Source organism: Hemicordylus capensis, chromosome 2 (genome assembly GCF_027244095.1).
Source record: "Hemicordylus capensis ecotype Gifberg chromosome 2, rHemCap1.1.pri, whole genome shotgun sequence".
Classification (NCBI taxonomy): Eukaryota; Metazoa; Chordata; class Lepidosauria; order Squamata; family Cordylidae; genus Hemicordylus; species Hemicordylus capensis.
The window spans coordinates 386,597,843-386,619,481 of record NC_069658.1 but is presented as its reverse complement, the minus strand read 5'-3'; the positions used below and the strand labels follow the sequence as shown (position 1 = coordinate 386,619,481).

Sequence of the window (21,639 nt, the reverse complement as noted above, 5' to 3'; positions counted from 1 at the left end):
AAATTGCTTTTGCTTTAAAAAAAAAAAAAGCCTCTGCACAAAAGCCACATGCACAACATCTTAGCATGCCAGTGTTTAGGGCACGAAAGATAATATAGATATAAACTATAGAAATAACTCCTTCACCAGCAATGCTCTTTCTAATATGAAGTGAAATAAATAACCCCCAGGTCTGTAGTTTCCTGGATCCTTGGTGTCCAAGGATGCAGTCAATCAAGTGTAGAAGCCTTCATGTGGGAGCATTTCTCTCTGCCTCTAACACTTGAAACTCCTTTGAAAATCCCAACCCCAAGACTTCAATTACTTTAATTGAAGGTGTGGATTGAATAATTTAAGATGTGGTTTGACTTTACTAAGATGACAGTCCAGTAACAAGGCTGCAGTGCCAGTAGAGTCATACCATAAGTCTTCCTGAGCTGACAAATGGATTTTTGTTCCAGTGCTTTTCCAAAGCAGTTTCATGCAGTTCTACATATGTTAGTATAACATAGGTTTCACAGTGGAATTGCAGAAGAATGTATTGGCATAAACACTTATGACTGAGGTGTTAAGTCAATCTGATATCAGTTTAGCTTCATACAGTTTGACTAAAGCAAGTTATATTTAAGCAATCAAAGAAGTTCACACAAAGACTGACATTTGACTTCAGCAAAAACAGGCGCAAGTCAAAAATTAGGAAGGATTAATATGAGTGCTCCCCAGTCCAGTTAACAAAGCATATTCTATTACTAAGCTTTACAAAGCACGTGGCATGTTCACACTTAATTAAACTGTAGAGGAATTTACAGAAACATATTGAACATAGGGATGTGCACGAACCTGTTTGGAGGCCCTTTTATGGGCCTCTGAACAGGTTTGACAGACTGGCGGTTTGACCAGTTCAAAGGTGGGCGGGGGATACCTTTAAGGACTGAGGAGGGTACTCTCCCCACCGTCTCCCCCACCGGGCTGCAGTTTAAAAGGGTCCGGCGGGGTGGCAGCGTACTTCCCTGCTGCCCTGTTGCCGGCTTGGGCTGAAAGTACCTGCCACGTGTGCACACATCGTGTGTGTGCACGCGCACCGGGTACTTCCGGTCACTTCCAGTTCGAGGAGGCAGCGGGGAGGTACGCTGCCATCCTGCTGGACCCTTTTAAACTGCAGCGCCGGTTAGGGGGAAGCACCCTCCCCAGTCCTTAAAGATATCCACCCTCGAGCCCTCCCCTCCCCCCTCGTTCCGTGCACATCCCTAATTGAACAACAACAACAAAAACCTTTAAACGACTTGAGAATGAAGTCACAGACATGGTATGGTATTGATATGTCATGGGTGATATTTTCCTGCTTTTGAAGACTACACCTTTTGAAATAAAAGTGGATGTAAAAGTCATCCCACTATAGTGCACTTACAATCCAACTTCAGTTTACATTTAAATGTTCACTTAGAAAACCAGGTTATGGAGAAATCAGGTTCAGGGGATATTGGGGTTGCTTTAAAACATAAATACAAATTAAAGACAGTTTATATTTACATGTTACTTGGAGGGATCAAACAGTCAGCTCAACTGAAAAATAGAAATTGTAAAGTTTTGGCTTTCTGATGGATAGCGTTGTTGGCAACTGTTCTCTTAAGTACTTGGTAGAGCATTAGAAAGTGAACTATTATGATACTCTGGTTCTCTTTCTCAGAGTAAACACTCTACTGCAGTCATTCGTTCTTACTCTTTTTGCTCCTTGCTGCAGTTTTGCCACTTCTCTTTGATTGGTCCTTTTTTGCCCCCTTGCTTTTTGACTGCAGTTATTGTCCTGAGTATCTGAAGGTTCGGGAGCAGGTTCCATATACTGAGAATTGTTGTTTTGATTACTTTTCTCTGCATTCTCCATTTGGACTTTACTAGGGCTATAGGCAGCTAACTGACAAAGCGCAACAGCTGCAGTTTGTTTCTGTTCATCACAGTTGTCAATTGTCCTGAGTTTCTGAGCTTCTTTCCTCTGCATCACAGGAAGAGGCTTATCACAGCAGCCCCTGCCCATGGAATCATCAGAGTTGCAAACCTCTGCTCCCAAATTTGCATTTTCAGGTTTTAAAGGTCCAGGGTCTTCAGCTTCATATGATGTGTTCTGGGATAATGTTTTTATGTTACAGTTGTCCTTTACTGAGAGATTCAGAGGCATTTCCTGCAGCTCCATGAAGTTCTGGTTTTCCATCTGGATAATGTGTGTACACATACTTTCATGAATAATGTTTGCAGCTGGCTTCTTGGAAAGATTAAGTGGTGCTATGCCTGTGTCGTCATCGGAATTGTCCAGGGGCTCCTCATTACCATCACTGGCATGCTGTATATTTTCATTTTCACTAGTGATACCACTGCTGCAAAAAAAGGGAAATTTTTTTGTGAAATTAGGCAGAATAAAAGTCGAAGTAAGACTAGTATGGTGTTTCATACTGGCAGCGGAAGCAATACAATAGACTGATTGCAAATAAGATACTAGACAAGATGCTATGAATTCTATAAAACAGGAATATATACAGATTAATGCAAAAATGGTATAAATGTGTTGCTACAAGGGGTTTTTTTGAACTTTGGAAGAACTAAATACCTGTTGATCTATTAGCAATTTATCGCTGCCTAATCTTCATTATTTTTAGGTTTTAATTTCTGTTTTTTTAAATTTTAAAATTGTTTTTGTATTTGTATATGTTTTTAACTTATTGTTAACCGCCCAGAGATGAAATTTTGGGGCGGTGTACAAATTTGATCGATAGATAAAATTATGGGATTGTATTGATAATAAATGATTAAGTTATAGCTCACCTAAAACTTCTGGGATAGATTGGGAAGGAAATATGTAAATGAGAGTTTGAGGGCTATATGCAGGCCTGTTATATGTTGTAATATATATAAATTATATATGTTGTAATATAAATAGCTGTTCAGAATTTTATTTACATACTTAACTATATTTTATATTTAAAGAACATTGGTCTTAGACTGACCATTGCAAGCCTTCTCTGGTCCAAGACTGTGGCTCATAAACTATATAGTATACCATGTATTGTGAAGTGGGTAGATCGCTACATTATCTTCTGTTCTTCTCATGCAACTTTATTTAGAGATATAGTTAACCTTGTTCTCAGGAGAAGAAACAGAAATTTTACATAAATTGAGTCCCTATCCCTGAATAGCTGGCAATATAAGACAGGAATTCTGTACACACTTACTTGGAGTAAACCCCATTTAATTTTGGACTTATTTAATATGTATGAGCTGCCACAATAAATACAATAAATTCAGGTTCAAATAGAGAAAACAACTCAGAAGACAGAAAGTAAAATAGCACTACTGTAAAATGAAATGTGTGAAATTCCATCCAGTATATTTTCCATTTCTAGCTCATTTACTCCTCTTTCCATGCATATCTCATTTTCTTTCAGTCACTCTACCCTGTTTCCCCGAAAGTAAGACCTACCCCGAAAGTAAGACCTAGCAGTAATTTCTGATGTACCGCTAATTGCCCTCGTGCATTTTTGGGGGCTAAAATTAATATAAGACACTGTCTTATTTTCGGGGAAACACGGTAGTTTCCCTGAATATAGTTACTTGCATACTTCCTACATGCCCTGTGTTTACCATTTTGAAATGCAATAAAAGCTGTCCTGGGAATCCCTGTGTAAAGTATCCTAAGGGCATGTTTGCTTTCTCTATAGAACTTTGGGAGTGGGGGAGATTTATTTATTTTTTACCTTCTGGGTGAATGGCCTCTGTCTTCCTTTGGCAGAGACAGAGTAGATTGGTCTGTACTTTTCCTTACAGGTCTGAATGCTGTAAAGTTCTCTTCAGATTGATCATACTTGCTAATACTAATGGAAGATGACTTGCTAGAAAGATCAAAAAGGCCTTCAGAAGCATGGCTTGTCTGAGTGAAGTTTGTTGGGCTGGGTCTGCCTGGGGACCCTGTTGCTGCACTTCCAGCACGTGGACTCATTTTGGCATTTTCTCTTTCATTTTGGTCCTCTTTGGAATTGTTTTTGTTGTGCAACAAAGAAATTTCTTTTTCATAATCAGCTGCTTTTTTGTGAGAATTCAGTGAATGTGACCTGGCAGGACTTGAAGAATGTGGGTATAGCAAAGTTGATTCCTCTATTAAATGAGAACTTGGGTCTCTATTAATACTAGCAATATGTGGAAGCCTGTAAAATGCTGGTTCTGTTGGCCTACAAAATCCATATGGCACTGGGGGATTAGAATGATACGGCTGGAATAAGCGATAATGTTCATAAGTTGCTGGGTTTATTGGTTTGGGAAGAGGGCTAGGATGAGGAAGAAAATGTCTTTGATCTTGAGAGCTGTAGACGTTGAGCACTGAACTTTCACACTCATGAGAGTTACCTGGAAGAAAGCAAGGTGCATAGATTGCTAATCCATGCTCATACAGAGGAGAATATTCTGGAATCATAGGCTGCATGTAAGATGGAATTGAAGTAAAACCTTTTGCTGGAGGAATTTTTTGAGAAAAATCTGGTGCAATAAGTGTGGACCCTGTTTTCCATGGATTGTTTGGAGCATGAAATGCTGACTTTGTGTGGAAGAGTGAGCCTTTGTTCGAATCGGAAAGAGATGTCAACTGCGATATATCATTACTGTCTTTACTGTTCCGATGCTCTCTTACAGGGACAAATGCAGAGGGTCTTACGATGCTTTCAAGGCCAGTTTGCATGTTGGCTGTACTTTCTTCTTCATTACCAGCAGAAGTTAGCTCCTTCTGAATTGATGGTTTTTGCACATGTACCAACTTACTTGTTGCTTGGTTTTGAACTTCCATGTTTTCCTTGGTGTCATCTTTGACAAAAGCATATTGAGGTTTAGAATCAAGATCTGACAGGGCTTTAGAGGAAGTTGGCTTGGCTGTAGGTTCTACCTGATTGATCTGCTTAGGCTCCAAAGAATTGGATTTTGAACACTTGATAACACGGTCCTGTTCAGACACTAAAGTTATTGAATTTTTGCAAAGCCCATACTTCATATGATTGAAAAGGTGTGATTTCTCATTGCAAGTGAAGGGACATTGAAAACACTTGTATTTAAATGGTTTTCCTGGAGGCCTTGGGATATAATGAGGCTTTTTTGGTTTACGCTCCTTTAGAAGGCTCATTGCTGTTCTTGTTATGAGATGTAGAGTTCCCCTTTTGGTAATTTGCTATCAGGTGTTTGATTTATGTTTTTCAGGCTTCCTTCTAACTCAGATAACAGGTTCTTGATAGACTTGATTTGAAACCAGTTATCCTTCTGGAAAGAGTCAGGAGAAAACAGCGCTTGCACCAGGAAACTGCAACACAAAAATGAATGTTAGAATTACAGGAATCTGAGACCTGGAAGAATGGCATATGTTCTTTCATATGTTGCACTATCGACCTTTTCATGTGAGAAGAGCCCTGCTGGATTAGACTGAGAGTCTAGCATCCTATTTTTAACAGCGGCCAGCCAAATGCCTCTGGGAAGCTCACAAATAGGACATGAAGGTGATGGTCTTCCCTTATTGTGTATGTCTCCAGCACATGGTATTCAAAGGTATATTGCCTTTGAAAAGATATTTTCCACTTAGCCATCATGTCTAATAGCTTTGATAGACCCATTCTCTATGAATTGGTCTAATTCCTCTCTAAAAAGGGATGTAAGCTAGTGGTCATAACTGGATCCTGTAGCAGTGAATTCTGTAAGTTGATACATCAATGAAATATTTATGTATTTAGCAAATTTGTTGAACACCTAACTTCCTTAGACTCAAGGTGGTTTACATAAGTTAAAACAATGAAGACAATAGAAGAAGGGGGGGGGGAGAAAAGGAAAAAGAACCCCCCCCACACACACACACTCATTAAAAACTAAAAGCCTTGCAAAATAGATAGGTTTTCAGGAGCTTCATAGAGGACAAAAGAGAGGGGCATTACGAGTCTCAGGAGGCAGAGTGTTCCAAAAGGAACATAGTGTTTCCTTTTGTCCATTCTGAAGCTACTGCTTATTCATTTCATTGGGTGATGCTGAGTTTTAATATTATGAGAGAGGAAGCTTAGCTTTTCTGGCTGCAATGTTTCTTAATAATTCATAATGCTATAAAGCTTGATAATGTCCTCTTAGTAATGCCCCCCTCTTGTGATGGCTTTAGTCAATTCTTGTAAGGAAGATACTCTAATCCCATGACAATTTTAGTTGTTGGGTTTATTTATTTATTTATTTTTGGTACCAGTGCTGTGACACCTTTTTTGAAATGAGGTGACCATAACTGTTCATGGCATTCCAGATGAAGCTGTGTATATGTGTGTGTGTAAGTGTTTAAAAGGTGCTACAATATTGTGAGTTTTATTTTCACTCCCTTTTCCTAACATTTTCAAACCCAGAATTCATATTTTTCTCTGTGAGTACATACTGAGTTGACAATTTAATTGAGCTGCCCGCCACAATTTCAAAATCTCTTTGCAGTGTAAGTCCCAGCCAATTCAGGCCCCATTAGTGTATGGAAATTCTTTGCCTCAGTTTACATCAATTTGCACTTGCATTAAATCTCAGAAGCTACTTTTGTTGCCCATTCACTTGGTTTGCAGAGTTCCTCACAGTCTGCTTTGGATCTCACCATCCTAAATCATTTGATGTTATCCACAAACTTGACTGCCTCATTCATTGCTCACCCTCAAATTCACAAATTACAAGCATTAGATATGTCCCACTAATGCAAAAGGATCTTAGAGTACCTTGCAAGGATAACTTCCCTTAAGGAAAAGCACACAGACCTATAGGTAGAGTCCTAATTAACTGATCCTGAAGTTCAGGGATGCCTACTACCTGAAATTCCTGTTAAACAAATTAAAAAGAGCTCATTTAAACCACAGCGGAGGGACATCCACTCAGGATGTGACTAGGAAAAGATGAAAGCAGGAGGGAGAAGTAGATAGATGGCAAGGAGGAGAAAAGGCAGGGCCTGAAAATAGCAGCAGACGCTTGAGTGCAATCCGGTCCAGCCAGTTGAGGGGGGAAAGGAAGAGATTCCTTGCTGGGGAGAAGTAGGGTGGAGTGGGATTGACTCTATCCTGGCGAGCTGACCTAGCTCTACTAGAGAACAAACCGGCTTTTTGAGCAGCCTAAGCAAATATTTAAGTACTATCTAGAGTGAATAACTTGCAACAACCCATAATGAGCTGGATTTTAGGTGCTTAAAATGCCCCCTCCCCCAAGACTGGTTATTAAGAGTACATAGCTGCTTTCTGTACTCTTTCCTGTGTTGCTAGTATGTATTTGTGTTAGTATGTGTTTGTGACCCAGCTGCCAGGTATAAATTTGAGTCAAGCATCCACTGATTTATAGGGACAGGATCTTGCTTTTTCTTAGAAAATGCAACAAGTGGATACTCTTAATACAGGCTGGTGATTTTTCTCGGCAGATAAGTCAGATGGGCTTGTATTTACTTGTTCCATTATGTTCACTGATTCTGAAGGCGTGAGAATCTCTCAGAGTCATGTTCTCATGATTTTATAGGATGTGTTATGGCAGAGATCTAAAAAATGATGATTTCATCATGAACTATAAGCACCATTATCAAAATGATGACTGTTGCAAAACCACATACTGTATCTGAGTTACCCGAAACTACAGTAATACTACTTGTTAAGTTAACAAGGAAGTTTGATGGGGATTTTTCTTTAAAAAAGCTTTTTGTCCATTGCTGATTAAATTATGAATTACAATAATACATGTTAAATATTTTCAATGTGAAACTACTTAGACTGGAGGGATTAATGCAGAGAAGAAAAGAAACGAGAAGAGAAAAGAAACCTTAAAGACAAAGTCATTTATTTCAGATACGTTTTCATAGGCAAAACCTTAACCTTGTAGGACTTAAAAAGTAATTTCATACACCTCATGAAAAGCATGTGCCACAATAAATTTGTTTGTCCTTAAGATGCCACACAACTCTTTGTTGCCTTGTTGCTATGACTATAGAAGACCAATACGGCTACTCATTGGCAAGTGATTATAAGCAGTTGAGTTTTTGTTCAAAGTATCAGTTACGGCCTCTTGGATTATTCATTTTGCTTAGTATTTTTCTTATATTTAACTATTTCTGCTTGAATTAGCTATTGATGCAAATTATTAGAAGCAAAGCTTATCATTTATTTTCTGTAATGTATGACCTATTTTAGGGATTTCTGACTCAGACTGGGATCCAAATAATTACTTCATGCCCAGTGCAGTTTGTAACTTCTGTTTCTCTTTGAGCAGCAGCAGACCCCACAAACTGCTTTTGAGACTTCTCTGAGCTTCTAAAGCAATTTGTCATTTAGTATGTGAGGGGGCAACTGCTTGAAAAAAATCACACCCAAACTCTTGTGGGGTGTGCAAAACTATTTGAATGTTTCTTTGGATCCCAGCCCAGATGATTTGAAACAGAATTGCAATTTGGAAAATACATTTCTAAAATAGTAAGCAAATTTTAGATAATTAGCATTGTGAGTGCAACTTAAATTTTAGGCAGTGGAGTATAACCAAAAGAGAGGCTTGTAACAGACTGTGAGTTAAGTTTGTACCCTGTTGTACCTTTTGGCTGGCTTGTAAGTCTCAGTGCACATAATGCTTGAAGTTTCTGTTGTCACAACAAACTATCCCCCAGGTTTCTGAAACTCAAGTTATGTATGTCAACAGTCTGAATTTTTATTATGAGGCAAAAATGTAATAAAAAGATAACATTTATTGCTTAATATACAATTTCATTTATCTAGTAATATAGAGGGCACTGCATTGTTTTATTAAACTGAAATGCTCATGTTAAGAAATTAAAATTTGCTCTGTAGGATCCTACAACTCCTTTGCATAGACCAGGAAGACAGGTTACTGAGCCATATGTTTATTTCCTTTAACTATAAATCTATTACTTTTAGGTTAGTGCATGAAAATAAAATAGCTTGTTAGAGGAAAGGTACCCTCCCTTTTACCTGAATTTCCCATATTTAATTGAGGCATATCTTTCCACGTAGTTGAAAACTCAGAAATTAAACTAATTTTGAAAGCATTAGTTTTGCTGTTCAGCTATTTCAAGTAGTGAAGGACAAAGTTGTTTACTAACTATCTATTAATTGTAATCCTGTGCACACTTATTTGGAAGTAAGTCCCACTGAACTCTGTGTACTTACTCTTGAGGAAACAAAAATTCAAGCTGTTAACTGTGTTAATCTGAGCTGGGTGCATAAAATGACTGTCCTTTTTAGCTTTAATATATGGCATTTTATTCAAACTTTGAAGGGTTTTTTTTAAAGTTCTTTTTTTTTTAAAGTCAAGCAGTGTGAGAGGAAAACCTGCTATTTGAATGTATTGTGGATAAATAGGAAAAGAAACATTCTGATTTCTTTCACTGCCCTCTCCCTGTAATTTCTTTCATGCTGTATTAAGGGCGTCTGTGCCTTTCTGCATAGCAGCCCACACAAAGATCCACACTCCTGCAAGGAAATATGGAGTTTTGTTTGGCCGTATGTTTTCTTAAAGATGCAAAACCAGCTCCCGATTTCTGTGATCTGGGCGCATTAGCAAAGTTAGGACTATTTTTGCTCTGAAAATAAACTCTTGAAAGTGTTGCACCAGCCTTCTAAGTAATATATTTCTTTTTTAAAATTAAAGGGGAAGCGTACACATTTTTAAAATTGCAGACAGTGGTGTAATTATCATATTGCTTAATAAGTCATAGCTATGAATGGCTTCACAACCATTTCTAAAGCATATTAATACGCACACACTCGGTTGCTGTTGCAGCATTCTTTTTAGCGATATTGATCTGGCTGACAACAAGTCCTCACTGGGGTGGAGCATTTTGAAGGGCATGCTATGATTAAAATATTGTGATGTGGCATTATTGCATAACTCAGGATCATGCCATTGTCACCTATCCAGTCTTTTGCAAGAACAAGACTTGTGAGTTTTATTCCAGTTTAGATTTTCCAAGGCTAGCTGCTCCTCCCTCCTGGATGTTTAATCCTTAAAACTGAAATGTATCCTCTTAAAATATTATTTAGTGCATGATATAGAGGGTGGGGATTAAATGATCAAAAGGGCAAATTCTATAAAGGTCAAGATTAGCTGTGGGAGAGGGAATTAAGTTTCATAGATAGCTGTTATGCAAACATTTGGCCCTGACTTTTCGAACAATAACTAATAACAATAAACTTCTGTTTTGAATACCTTCAAATCATTTTTAAATTATGAGAATAGCTGTCCACTTATTCATTTTTGAAAATCTAATATACCAGTGCAAATGACTACTGGAGCTATATTCTTCCCCCTCACACAACCCATGTATAGAAAGTACATTTTTATTAACTGAAAACAGTTGAACACATATTCAACTGTTATTTGAATATTGTAGTGCTCTGCTGAGTTTCAGTAGAAGTTCTAAAACTTTGAAATATGTGGCATCTTAGTTGTATAAACCTGTAAGCTGACCAAAATAGTCTAGCTGAACAAAATATAATAACTTAAGTTCAACAAGGAATTTAAAAGACATTCTTTTAAATTTAGAATAAAACAATGTTTTTCAGTCTTAATTGCCGTCATGTTCTAAAAATGAGCAAAACAGTGTGCAGTAAACAAGAAAACATTTTTTGTACTGATTAGAATAGCAGCTATATTTCCCTTTCGATTATAAAAATGCAGTAATGCACCTGCTACAAGAGACATTGCCTTTCTTTCAGCAGAGTGCAGTGTGGGGAGGGGTGGGGGGCAGGCTCACCAATACATCTGATTAGTATCTCTCCCTTCCCTTTAAAACTTTGTTGTGTTTTGATTGCTGATCTTAAAGTCCACTTACCTGTGAATTCGGCAGCTGAGATCCAAGATGTTCAGGGTTGTTAAACTGTTGCTGTCAGTGTTGAGAGAGAAGTACCTGTTTGCTGCTTGATTGTTAAGTGAAACTGAAGGAGGCTGTTTCAATGGGAGGGACTTAAAAGTGTAGGAGTTGAGCCCTGAGGGTGTAGAGATGCACCTGATATTACTTCAGCCTGAAGCTACAGTTCATGTGTTTCCATCCACTGCTTTCATTTGATGTTTCCTCAGTATCAGAGCTATGGAGCAGAACTCTTGCTGTGTTTGTGCCCTCTAACAAGCAAGTTTTTGTTTCTCTCAGTGACTTAATAATCTTCTCTCGTGGCGAATGGAACACAGTACAGACATGTTTTTCGGTTTTCATATCCTTTAAATAATTTCTGAGTGAGAGACTGATAATAAAGAAGACTTTAAATGGTCATAAAACAATAGAATAAATTACAGGCTGCAGCACATGGTGGTGTTTGATTGAGTTTCCTAGCCCTGCTCATTCTGTGAGAATAGCTACGTGAGGCAACATTCCTCCCCACTTCCCCACTGATACTTTTGTCCTCATGATAACTTCTGTCCGGGAGCGGCGAGACTGAACTAACTCCAAGCTTCCTTGCTGTATAAACCTGCCGAAGCTTGGCAGCAGCCTAATACATTACAAATGGAAAGGAATCACCTCAGTTGGAAACTGACTTATCACATCTGCTTAGTTTCTCCCTTCACAGTTTGATTTTCCAACTACTGAGCACACTGCATGGCAATTGCTAGTGTTGTTGCTTGATTATTTTGAACCACATCTGAGAGTGTGGGTGGCAGTTCAGTCTTGTAATAAGTGCTCAAGGGTTGGGTGTCTGTCTTCTGTTCCACTTGACCATGCCACTCCCTCATCCTACCCCACATTGCTGCTGCTGGTGTCTATTCTTCTCCCTCCTTGTTCAGCTGTGGGGCTGTCCCAGCTGCCTTTCGGAGACTAACCGAGGGGACAGCTTTCATAGCACAGCCTTGTGTTGAGCAAGGCAGCATGATCGAGGCTTTGTGTAAGATTGTCTTCCAAACTTAAAAATGGTCTTCCACTAGTTGTGCACTGCAGTCGTCATAGCACAGAGTGTTTTGACAAACTGCACATGTGCTCTGTTGGGTGACTCCAAGGGGTAGTGGGTGCTCCCTCCACCAAAAAAAATATTTCCCACTCCCCCATCCATCGGACTGCAACTTTACAGGTGACACAGGCATGGTATAGTATGGCCTTATACTATCGGTCTACTATATATATAGTAGACCGCTATATAGACCAAATACTATACTATTTGAATTAATGACAAATGACCAGTTAAGGGACTTGGCTATCATGGTTATTGGCCGGGGGGGGGCGGAACTTGTCAGAGTCTCTTGATCTGAAGAAAGTTGTAGACAAATGTGCTTCTTGTCACAATAGGAGATTTTAGCTTCATTAATAAGGTAAATAACATTCATTACCTTACCTCTGTATGCATGTAATATATAGCAAAATCCTCACTCTCCTAATAATATTCTTTGCCACCCCTTTGCTCCCTGAAACTAGTTGTTCTAGACTTGCTTCTGGGCTTTGTCCCCATGGAATTGGTGTGATGGGCTTAGATGCAATTGTTACTTGACAAGGCTGACCAAGCGAGTACTAAATTACAAGACTGTCACTGTGAATAATTAAAGCTAGGTGTTTATATTGATTTTCCGATAACTCATGGTTTTCTATCCTAGAGATAGGATCTGAAAGTCTATTTTGCTAAACGTTCTCATTATACAGAATGCAGATTTAAGATTGAATGTGTTTGAAAGTTGTTTATTATTATTATTATTTTATTTTATTTTATTTTAAAAACCCGTATCTCTGTATATACAGTTATACAAATTGGGTACAGTTATAGTGAGTGACACACAGGGACATTTCAATGGGGTAGTTCATGATGAGGTCATCCACCCCAATTCAAGATGGTGGACATGTAAACTTTTGAGATGCAAATGGGCTAACTTGTGGACTGTCTAACTAATTTGAACCAAATTAGGTACAGTTATAGTGAGTGACACACAGGGACATATCAATGGCATAGTCTGTGATGATGTCATCAATCCCAGTTCAAGATGGTGGACGTGGAAACATATGAGGTGCAAGAGGACTAACTTGTGAACTGCATAACCAATCTGAACCAAATTTGCTACAGTGGTAGAGACCCATAGGGGCACCTCAGTGGCATAGTCTGTGATGTCATCCACCCTGATCCAAGATGGCGGACATGTGAATGTTTGAGACTCAGGAGGTCTAACTTGTAGACTGCCTAACCGATTTGACATTTTGCCAAGTTGTAGGGATAGTGAAAGGAAAGTAGGCAGATTAGTTCTTACTTGAAAAACTTGTTTGTTTGTATGCTTGCATGGAATTTACAATATATCTAACTGTAAAGACAAGCCCTGAAAAATCAATAGAGAGTAAGCAATCCTTGCTTCATATGGTATCTAGGGGTTCTCAAACTGTGGTCCAGGAAATTTTTAATTATCATTTTTATTGTATGTGTTTTAACTTTTGTAAACCACCTTGGGATTATTTTTAATGAAAGGTGGTATATAAATATGACAATAAAATAAATAAATAAAAATAAAGCCTTTGGGGTTGCAAGTAACTTTAAAGGGGGTTGAGAGTGGCTGAAGCCAGAAGAGCGCTTACTCTCCAGAGACACTTGCTAGAGCTCTTCCCTGGAGAGGGGGCTCTCTTCAAGCCAATCAGCCAAAGAAGTTCCGTTGCTGTGCCTGCCTTCAGGTTTTTGAGAGAGGGAAGAGTTGGATGGTTGCTGGCTCCTGTCCCCCTTCCTGCCTCCCCATACCTTGGAGATGTCAGAGCATCATAGCTGCAACTCTCACTTGCCAGCTCTAGACATGAGCATTCCCTGGAACTCTCAAATCCCCCTCATCTAAGCCCCTTTCCATATTTTGTGGTTTGACCTTGAAAAATGTCTTGTATGTAAAAACAGCTGCCCCTCCGATATGCCAGTCTAAACTTGGTTAATCAAATCTCAAGTTTCCTGCCACCACCAGTTCTATTTTCTTCCCCTTCAATGGCAAATTGAAAATCCCACAGTTGACACCTGTACCACTAATTTAAATGGGCTGAGGAAAGAGTAGATTTTTAGCAAGCTGTAGTAACAAGAGGTCAGCCTCTTTGCCCTGTGCAGGGTATTCTTTTCTTCCTCTGAAGACAGTTCAGTAATTTTCCCCCCACTGTGTATTAGGGCTGCTGCAGGCCACAGCTAGGAGCCCATTAGGCCCCTAGGCTTTATGTTTGACAGCCCTTCTGTCTGTGAAAGTTGGTCTGTGTTAGCTTTCTTTTCATGCTTTGGTGAATCTGAGGGAAGTCAGGGTAGTGATGTTGGCCTGTGGGCATGATCCCAGTGCAGCAAAGAGCTTATTAAAAACCAGCCACTCCCTGGAAGTGGTTGCTGCTAGGCAGACCTGCTGAACTGGGGTGTAGCTCAAGTAGAGCAGAACATGCAGGTGCAGCAGGCATTGTATTAAACTGGAGGCAATAGAGTGAAGTACCTGGATATGCAAGTTCAGGGAGCAGGGCCTTGGGGACAGGATGCTTCTTGTTTTCTTCATTAATGGATATAACTGGTCCAGGTCAAATTGACCTAGAAAAGCTGACAGCTGTTTTTAATTGTCAAAGTGCATTTATGTACCCTTATATTGCATTGTATAATTATTACATATATGTAGACCAGTCACCTGACTGGTGACACCTTTCAAAAGAGGATGAGTGCAATAGTCATATTAGAGGCAATGAAATTCCAGGATTGATGCAATGTTGATTGTTATCATTTGTTATGCTCCTAACAATGACTCTACTTGGCATTCAGTTGTAGTAGAAATTGATCCCTGCATATTTTGGACTGCAGTTTGGGAAAGTGTTTCCACATCCACCCACCCCCACTACAAAGCTGTCATGCTATTAGCTTAAGATATGCCGTAGTTTGCAATAGGTAATATGTACAGGTGAAACTCGGAAAATTAGAATATCATGCAAAAGTCCATTAATTTCAGTATTGCAAATTAAAAGGTGGAACTGATATATGAGACAGACACATTACATGCAAAGCGAGATAAGTCAAGCCTTAATTTGTTATAATTGTGATGATCATGGCGTATAGCTCATGAAAACCCCAAATCCACAATCTCAGAAAATTAGAATATTACATGGAACCAAGAAGACAAGGATTGAAGAATAGAACAATATCGGACCTCTGAAAAGTATAAGCATGCATATGTATTCAGTACTTGGTTTGGGCCCCTTTTGCAGCAATTACTGCCTCAATGCGGCGTGGCATGGATGCTATCAGCCTGTGGCACTGATGAGGTATTATGGAAGACCAGGATGCTTCATTAGCGGCCTTCAGCAATTCTGCATTGTTTGGTCTCATGTCTCTCATCCTTCTCTTGGCAATGCCCCATAGATTCTCTATGGGGTCAGGTCAGGCGAGTTTGCTGGCCAATCAAGCACAGTACACTGTATACTTTTCAGAGGTCTGATATTCTATTCTTCAATCCTTGTCTTCTTGGTTCCATGTAATATTCTAATTTTCTGGGATTGTGGATTTGGGGTTTTCATGAGCTGTACGCCATGATCATCACAATTATAACAAATTAAGGCTTGACTTATCTCGCTTTGCATGTAATGTGTCTGTCTCATATATCAGTTTCACCTTTTAATTTGCATTACTGAAATTAATGGACTTTTGCACGATATTCTAATTTTCTGAGTTTCACCTGTACTTGTTTCGTTTAAATCAGTAGCTTCTGAGATTAATGTATTTTGAGGAAAATATTCAAAATGTCTTAGTAGTTGTGCTCTCATTTAGATTAGTTTGAGGAATTGTAGCCTGTAAGTAAAGGTTTCATATAAAACTATGGAGACTCACAAAACATATCAATAGCTTTATTTTATGGAAACTGCATTGTTGTGGGAAGTTCAAAGAATTTAGCCAAATTTCAGCACTTTTTTGTCTGCTGATTACTATTATCACCAGTATCCACTTGCATACAATACATAACCTTACCATGTTGTTACCTTCCTTTACCCTTAGGAGATCTTTTAACTGATAGTGTCACTCCAGATAAATAGCAGAAACCATTTAAGATCATCTGTGCTCCCAAACTGGCAAAGGATTCTTAAGAGTCTTCTTTCAATTCTTTTTTCATAACGCTTACTTTTACTAGCTCTGGATGCATGATTTTTGTCTTTCTCAATGACTTCCAATCTTGTCGTTTGGGGACCTGTTACTAGCCTGACCAAGTCAGATGCGCTGCATGTCGCCCATGTGGTTCCTGCTTTTCTTTGTTGTTATCTAGATTATCCAAGAATAAGCAAGAAGGGACTTGAAGAGGTGGAAAAGGAAAGCAGATCTGAGATGAAAGAATCCTAGTAAATAGCACTAGAACGTGCTACTAACACAGCTTTGTGTGCACATATGGGATTGGAGTCCTGCTAATGGAAATCAATCAGTTCATCAGATATGCTCAGGTTACAGTCAGGCCTCAGACAAAATAGCTGTGTAGTGCCTATGAGCAGTCTTTGCTTCCAGACCGAATTTCTTCCATTCATATAACTCAGTGCATGTGATCCTTCTAGCTACTTAAGGGTATTTTGTGTGCTCCAGTAAAGGAAAGTGCAGTATTGCTTTTTATCTCCCTTTGGTTTAAGATCTTATGCAAGAGGAAGGTGGGAAGCAAGAATTTTCTTGTCACAAATTAGGAGGATGTGTATCTCCCTGTGGGAGGAATGTACATCTCTTTGCCTTTTAATACAAAACGTGAAAGCTGGAGATGAAGTACAGCTCACTCATACTTCCTTTCATTTCTTACTACTTGGGTGGAATAGCCAAAATTGTCTTATTACTTTTCATGGTTTTGCACTAACCTCTCTCTCTCTCAGTGCCTAACGTTTGCTGCTTATTAATTATTATTATTATTACTATTACATTTATATCCCGCTCTTCCTCCAAGGAGCCCAGAGCGGTGTACTACATACTTAAGAGCCCCTGGTGGCGCAGTGGTAAAACTGCCTCCCTGTAACCAGAAGGTTACAAGTTTGATCCTGACCAGGGGCTCAAGGTTGACTCAGCCTTCCATCCTTCTGAGGTCGGTAAAATGAGTACCCAGAATGTTGGGGGGCAATATGCTAAATCATTGTAAACCGCTTAGAGAGCTTCCAACTATAGAGCGGTATATAAATGTAAGTGCTATTGCTAAGTGCTATTGCTATTAAGTTTCTCTTTCGCAACAACCCTGTGAAGTAGGTTAGGCTGAGAGAGAAGTGACTGGCCCAGAGTCACCCAGCTAGTTTCATGGCTGAATGGGGATTTGAACTCGGGTCTCCCCGGTCCTAGTCCAGCACTCTAGCCACTACACCACTCTGGCTCTCTTAGTGTACATGCACAGGGATCCTGCAATTTTGGTTTGGATTACCAGTCTGGAAAGAGAGAGGTGGTTTATCTCATAGGGATTTTGCAGAAGGTAGCAGCACTGAGGTGATATTTTGCAGGAATTAGAGAAGGAACCCTCATCTCCATTTTCCCTTCTCCAAATTCTCCCTGAAGGAAAGGAGGAGTGGCTAATTTCCATGTAGTTCACTTCCATGTGGACTCAGATTCAGAAAGGACAAGAAAGAGTGTGCACCAAATGTCAAATCTAGAAAAGTCAAGAAGGCTCCTGAATGAAAAGCAAATAAAGGAGTTTTCAATATCTTCTTAAATAAAAGAGGCAAATAAGCTAGAGAAATTGATAATGTTTGTCCCAGGCATATAAAACAAGAAGCAAAGGGGTTTGCACCATTTGTAAGCGGGCAATTGAATTTATGGAACCCTGCATGTGGATGAAGGGGCAGCACATTATGCCATCTAGAAATACTAAACAACATCCAGACTAATGCTGTCTTTGCATTTTCCTCCTTTCCTCTGTCTCCTTGAAAATATCCCCCTGAGGGCATCAAAGGGAGGTGAAGGTAGCATTAGTTTGGATGCTGCACTCTCTCTTGTCCAGATACTTTGGTGCCTTGAGGGCATAGATATATAAGTTTATTCAGTCATTGACCAGCAAACATTTACAATAAACCAGTACGAATTTTACAAATAATATAACAAAACCTGACCATAACAGAGATAATATCAGTGTCCATATTAGTTAAAAAGATAGTTTAAATAAAATTCATCAGACCGGCCAGGCAAATTATCTAACATAGGAGATATAAGTCTTAAACGGGGTTCACTATAAAAATCACAGTAAAGAATAACATGCGAGGTGGATGATGATTATTACATTTATATCCTGCTCTTCCTCCAAGGAGCCCAGAGCAGTGTACTACATACTTGAGTTTCTCTTTCACAACAACCCTGTGAAGTAGGTTAGGCTGAGAGAGAAGTGACTGGCCCAGAGTCACCCAGTTAGTTTCATGGTTGAATGGGGATTTGAACTCGGGTCTCCCTGGTCCTAGTCCAGCACTCTAACCACTACACCATGCTGGCCCTCCCCCCAGGGATTCTATAACCCCTTTGCACATGGGCAAAGTTGTAAAAATAGCGGAACTCCCTTAAACCTGCCATCCAATACTGCTGTAGGAAGAACATTTAAACGTGCTAAAGTGAGGGCTCGTCTAAATTTAGGGACAAGCAGCACATCAAAGTATTTAGCTGGTTTAAGATTAATAGCTTGACTCCCTAAGTATAAACCCTGCTTGAGCCATGCACCTTCTTGTTGAACTTCTATATCCAGGACACGTTGCTTAACTAACTTCCTGGCTTGCTCAATTCCTACAGTATGCAAATCCTCTATGGAGAGGCCAAAGGAATCAAAGTACTATATGTTAATGTTTTAATATAATACTAATAATGAATGTATATATTTGAAAGCTATCCTAGCCATATAAAATATAGTTAATTGATGTTAATAAAATATATCAATATATCACAACAGTTCCTGAGAACCATCTGCCCAGACTAGCCATCTTTCTGGGCTTATAAAGGACTGCTGCCCTGTGCTTCAGTTGCCAGAAACCTTTGAGGGTGGAAGACACCTTAACAGCTGCTTCTTAGAGATGGCTGCAGCCCAATGGTGAGAGCCTGTGTTGAGGACGTTTGTTGTTGCCAGCCAGTGTGCCCCCTAACTTGTGGGGCTGTGGCTGCTGCCCTGTGGGTGAGTCTGTGTGGGATTGGGGCCAGGGGGAGTGAGTGAGCAGTTCCTGAGGACCATCTGCCCAGACTAGCCATCTTTCTGGACTTATAAAGGACTGCTTTCCTGTGGTGAAGGGGCAACACCAAAGGGGGTTGCCCTTTGGGGGGAGCCACTTTGAGAGACAACGAGGGCAAGGGCCAGGTAGTCTTATTTTGGCTTCTGTTGTTTTTAAGTCCTGGGTGTTTCAGATCTGTCTTGGTTTGTCTGGGGATGGGGAGACAGGAGGTATGTCCACTGACTTTGGGGTGGCTAATCCGGTGGTGGTGTGGAATAGAAGAAGTAACATTGGCAGGTCAGCGAGCCGTTACAGGGGAAGGGAAATCAGAAATCTATTAGCTGTTTCCCCTTCCGTGTGTGCTGCCAGCTCCTTGACCTTTGGGAGCACTGCCAACCTCTCACCTTGCTCCTCTGTAATGTCAGGTCTGTCCAGAATAAGTCAGAAACCATCCATGACTTGATTCTGGGTGAAGGGGCAGACCTGGTATGTCTCAGAGAAACTTGGTTGGGGGAGGCTGGTGGCCCATTCTGGTCCCAGCTTCTCTCTCCAGGGTACTCTGTTGAAGAGCCAGTGTGAGGATGTGGGTGGGGAGGTGGAGTGGCTGTGGTCCATAAGAATAACCTTTCCCTAACCAGGATGCCTGTTGAAGTGTCTAACCATACCAAATCGCCAGGAGAGCTGGTCTTGTGGTAGCAAGCATGACTTGTCCCTTTAGTTAAGCAGGGTGTACTCTGGTTGCATTTGAATGGGAGACTAGAAGTGTGACCACTGTAAGATATTCCCCTCTTGGGATGGAGCCGCTCTGGGAAGAGCAGAAGGTTTCAAGTTCCCTCCCTGGCTTCTCCAAGATAGGGCTGAAAGAAATTCCTTCAACCTTGGAGAAGCCACTGCCAGTCTTCAAAGACAATACTGAGCTAGATAGACCAATGGTCTGACTCAGTATTTGGCAGCTTCCTATGTTCCTAATGTGTGTACCTAAGTTTGGGGACCAAGGATAATCTGTTGGTGTACCGATTGCCCTGCTGCCCAATGGATTCCCTAACTGAGCTGACGGACTTGGTCTTGGGTTTAGCGTTGGAGTCCCCCAGGTTTGTGGTGCTGGGGGATTGGTCCACTTTGGGACCAGTATATCTGGGGCGGCTCAGGAGTTCATAGCGCCGTGACAGCTATGGGCCTGTCCCAAGGGGTCTCGGGACTGACGCATGTTGCTGGTCACGGGCTTGATCTGGTCGTTCACTCTGATCAAGGGATGTTTCCCCTGTGATTTCCCCATTGTTATGGAAGGACCACCATCTGGTTAAGGTTGGACTCACAGTCACACATCACCTTCACAGGTGCGAAGGACCAATTAGAATGGTCCACCCGAGAAGGTTATTGGATCCATTAGGGTTCCAAGAAGCCTTGGAGGGATTTATCGTTGGCTCTGTAGGTGATCCTGTTCGTGCCCTGGTGGAGAATTGGAACAGCAAACTCACCAGGGCAGTAGACATGATCGCTCCTAAGCGTCCTCTCCGACCCGCTTCACAATTGGTCCCTTGGTATACAGAAGAACTATGGGAGAACTACGGAAGAACTACTGAAGGTGCGAACTAGAAGACTGGAGTGCAAGTGGAGGAATACCCGACTTGAATCAAACAGTTAACATCACAGAGCACATTTGAAGTTCTATACCCTTGCAATACAGGGCAGCAAAGAAGCCATTCTTTTCAGCCTGTATTGCATCTGCAAGTTCATGTCCAGCAGAATTGTTCAGGGTTGTGAAAGGGCTAGTAAGTGCCCCTCCTCCCTTAAACTAGAACTTGGAACCATCTATTACCCGCCGTGATGTGTTTAATGAGTTTTTTGTGGATAAAATATCTCATATTTGGTCCAACTTGGATTTAGAATCCACAATTACTGCAGTGGCTGAATCAGAGGTTTCCAGCGACTCCTCTTATGTGGTCAGGCGAAACTTTAATGCTGTAACCGCAGGTCATAACAAAGAAAACAAACAAGTACGTAGCACAATCATCCTAATGAAACAGAAATTATAATTTATAATAACTTCTGTTGGTAATTATTTTCATCATTTTCATAGATAAGAAGGCCAAAATAGCAACCTGGTTGGTAATAGGGATGTGAATGAAACTGTGGAGCTGCAGTCCGGCACTGGGGTGGGGGTTTCTTTAAGGGTGGGGGGAGGGTGTACTTACCCCTCCCGCCGCTTTCCCCCCACCAGCGCACGTTGTTTTTGTAAGCATTTGGGGCAGCAGGATACATCCCTGCCACCCCTTCCCCCTCTCGGCAGCAAAAGGCATCAAAGCCTTTTGCACGTGCGCTCGAACCGCCCCACGATCAGACTGGTCTGGAGGCCTGTAGAATGGCCTCCGGACCGGTCCGTGCACATCACTAGTTGGTAACATAAGGGAATATGTCTGCCAAAAGAAATATCAAACATTCTATAATGGAACTCCTAAAGTTATTAATAATCTGTCTTAGGGTCTTATCTCTAATTGACTTGTACCAGGGACAATAAAATACATAATGAATAATGTCCTCCACCTCACCAGACCCATAGGAGCAGA

The 21,639-nt window shown here is 40.5% G+C and overlaps 2 protein-coding genes across 5 annotated transcripts in view; one reads left to right on the top strand and one right to left on the bottom strand.

Annotated features, from left to right (window-relative positions):
• The window catches only part of TBCD (tubulin folding cofactor D), a 218,846-nt gene that overhangs the window by 80,559 nt on the left and 116,648 nt on the right, over positions 1-21,639 (top strand). The window lies entirely within an intron of this gene.
• ZNF750 (zinc finger protein 750) lies at positions 1,223-11,053 on the bottom strand. Its single transcript, XM_053293263.1, has 3 exons — positions 10,823-11,053; positions 3,723-5,305; positions 1,223-2,348 (listed from the first exon to the last, which is right to left on the bottom strand). The coding sequence occupies exons 2-3, from the start codon at positions 5,129-5,131 to the stop codon at positions 1,640-1,642; spliced, it is 2,118 nt and encodes a 705-aa protein (XP_053149238.1). The 5' UTR covers positions 5,132-5,305; positions 10,823-11,053; the 3' UTR covers positions 1,223-1,639.

Excerpts from the sequence above, each read along its gene's own strand:
- ZNF750 (XM_053293263.1), bottom strand. The coding sequence starts at position 5,131 with ATGAGCCTTCTAAAGGAGCGTAAACCAAAAAAGCCTCATTATATCCCA. Across the intron at positions 2,349-3,722 it reads AGAGGCCATTCACCCAGAAG|CAGTGGTATCACTAGTGAAA; the intron begins GTAAAAAATAAA and ends CTTTTTTTGCAG.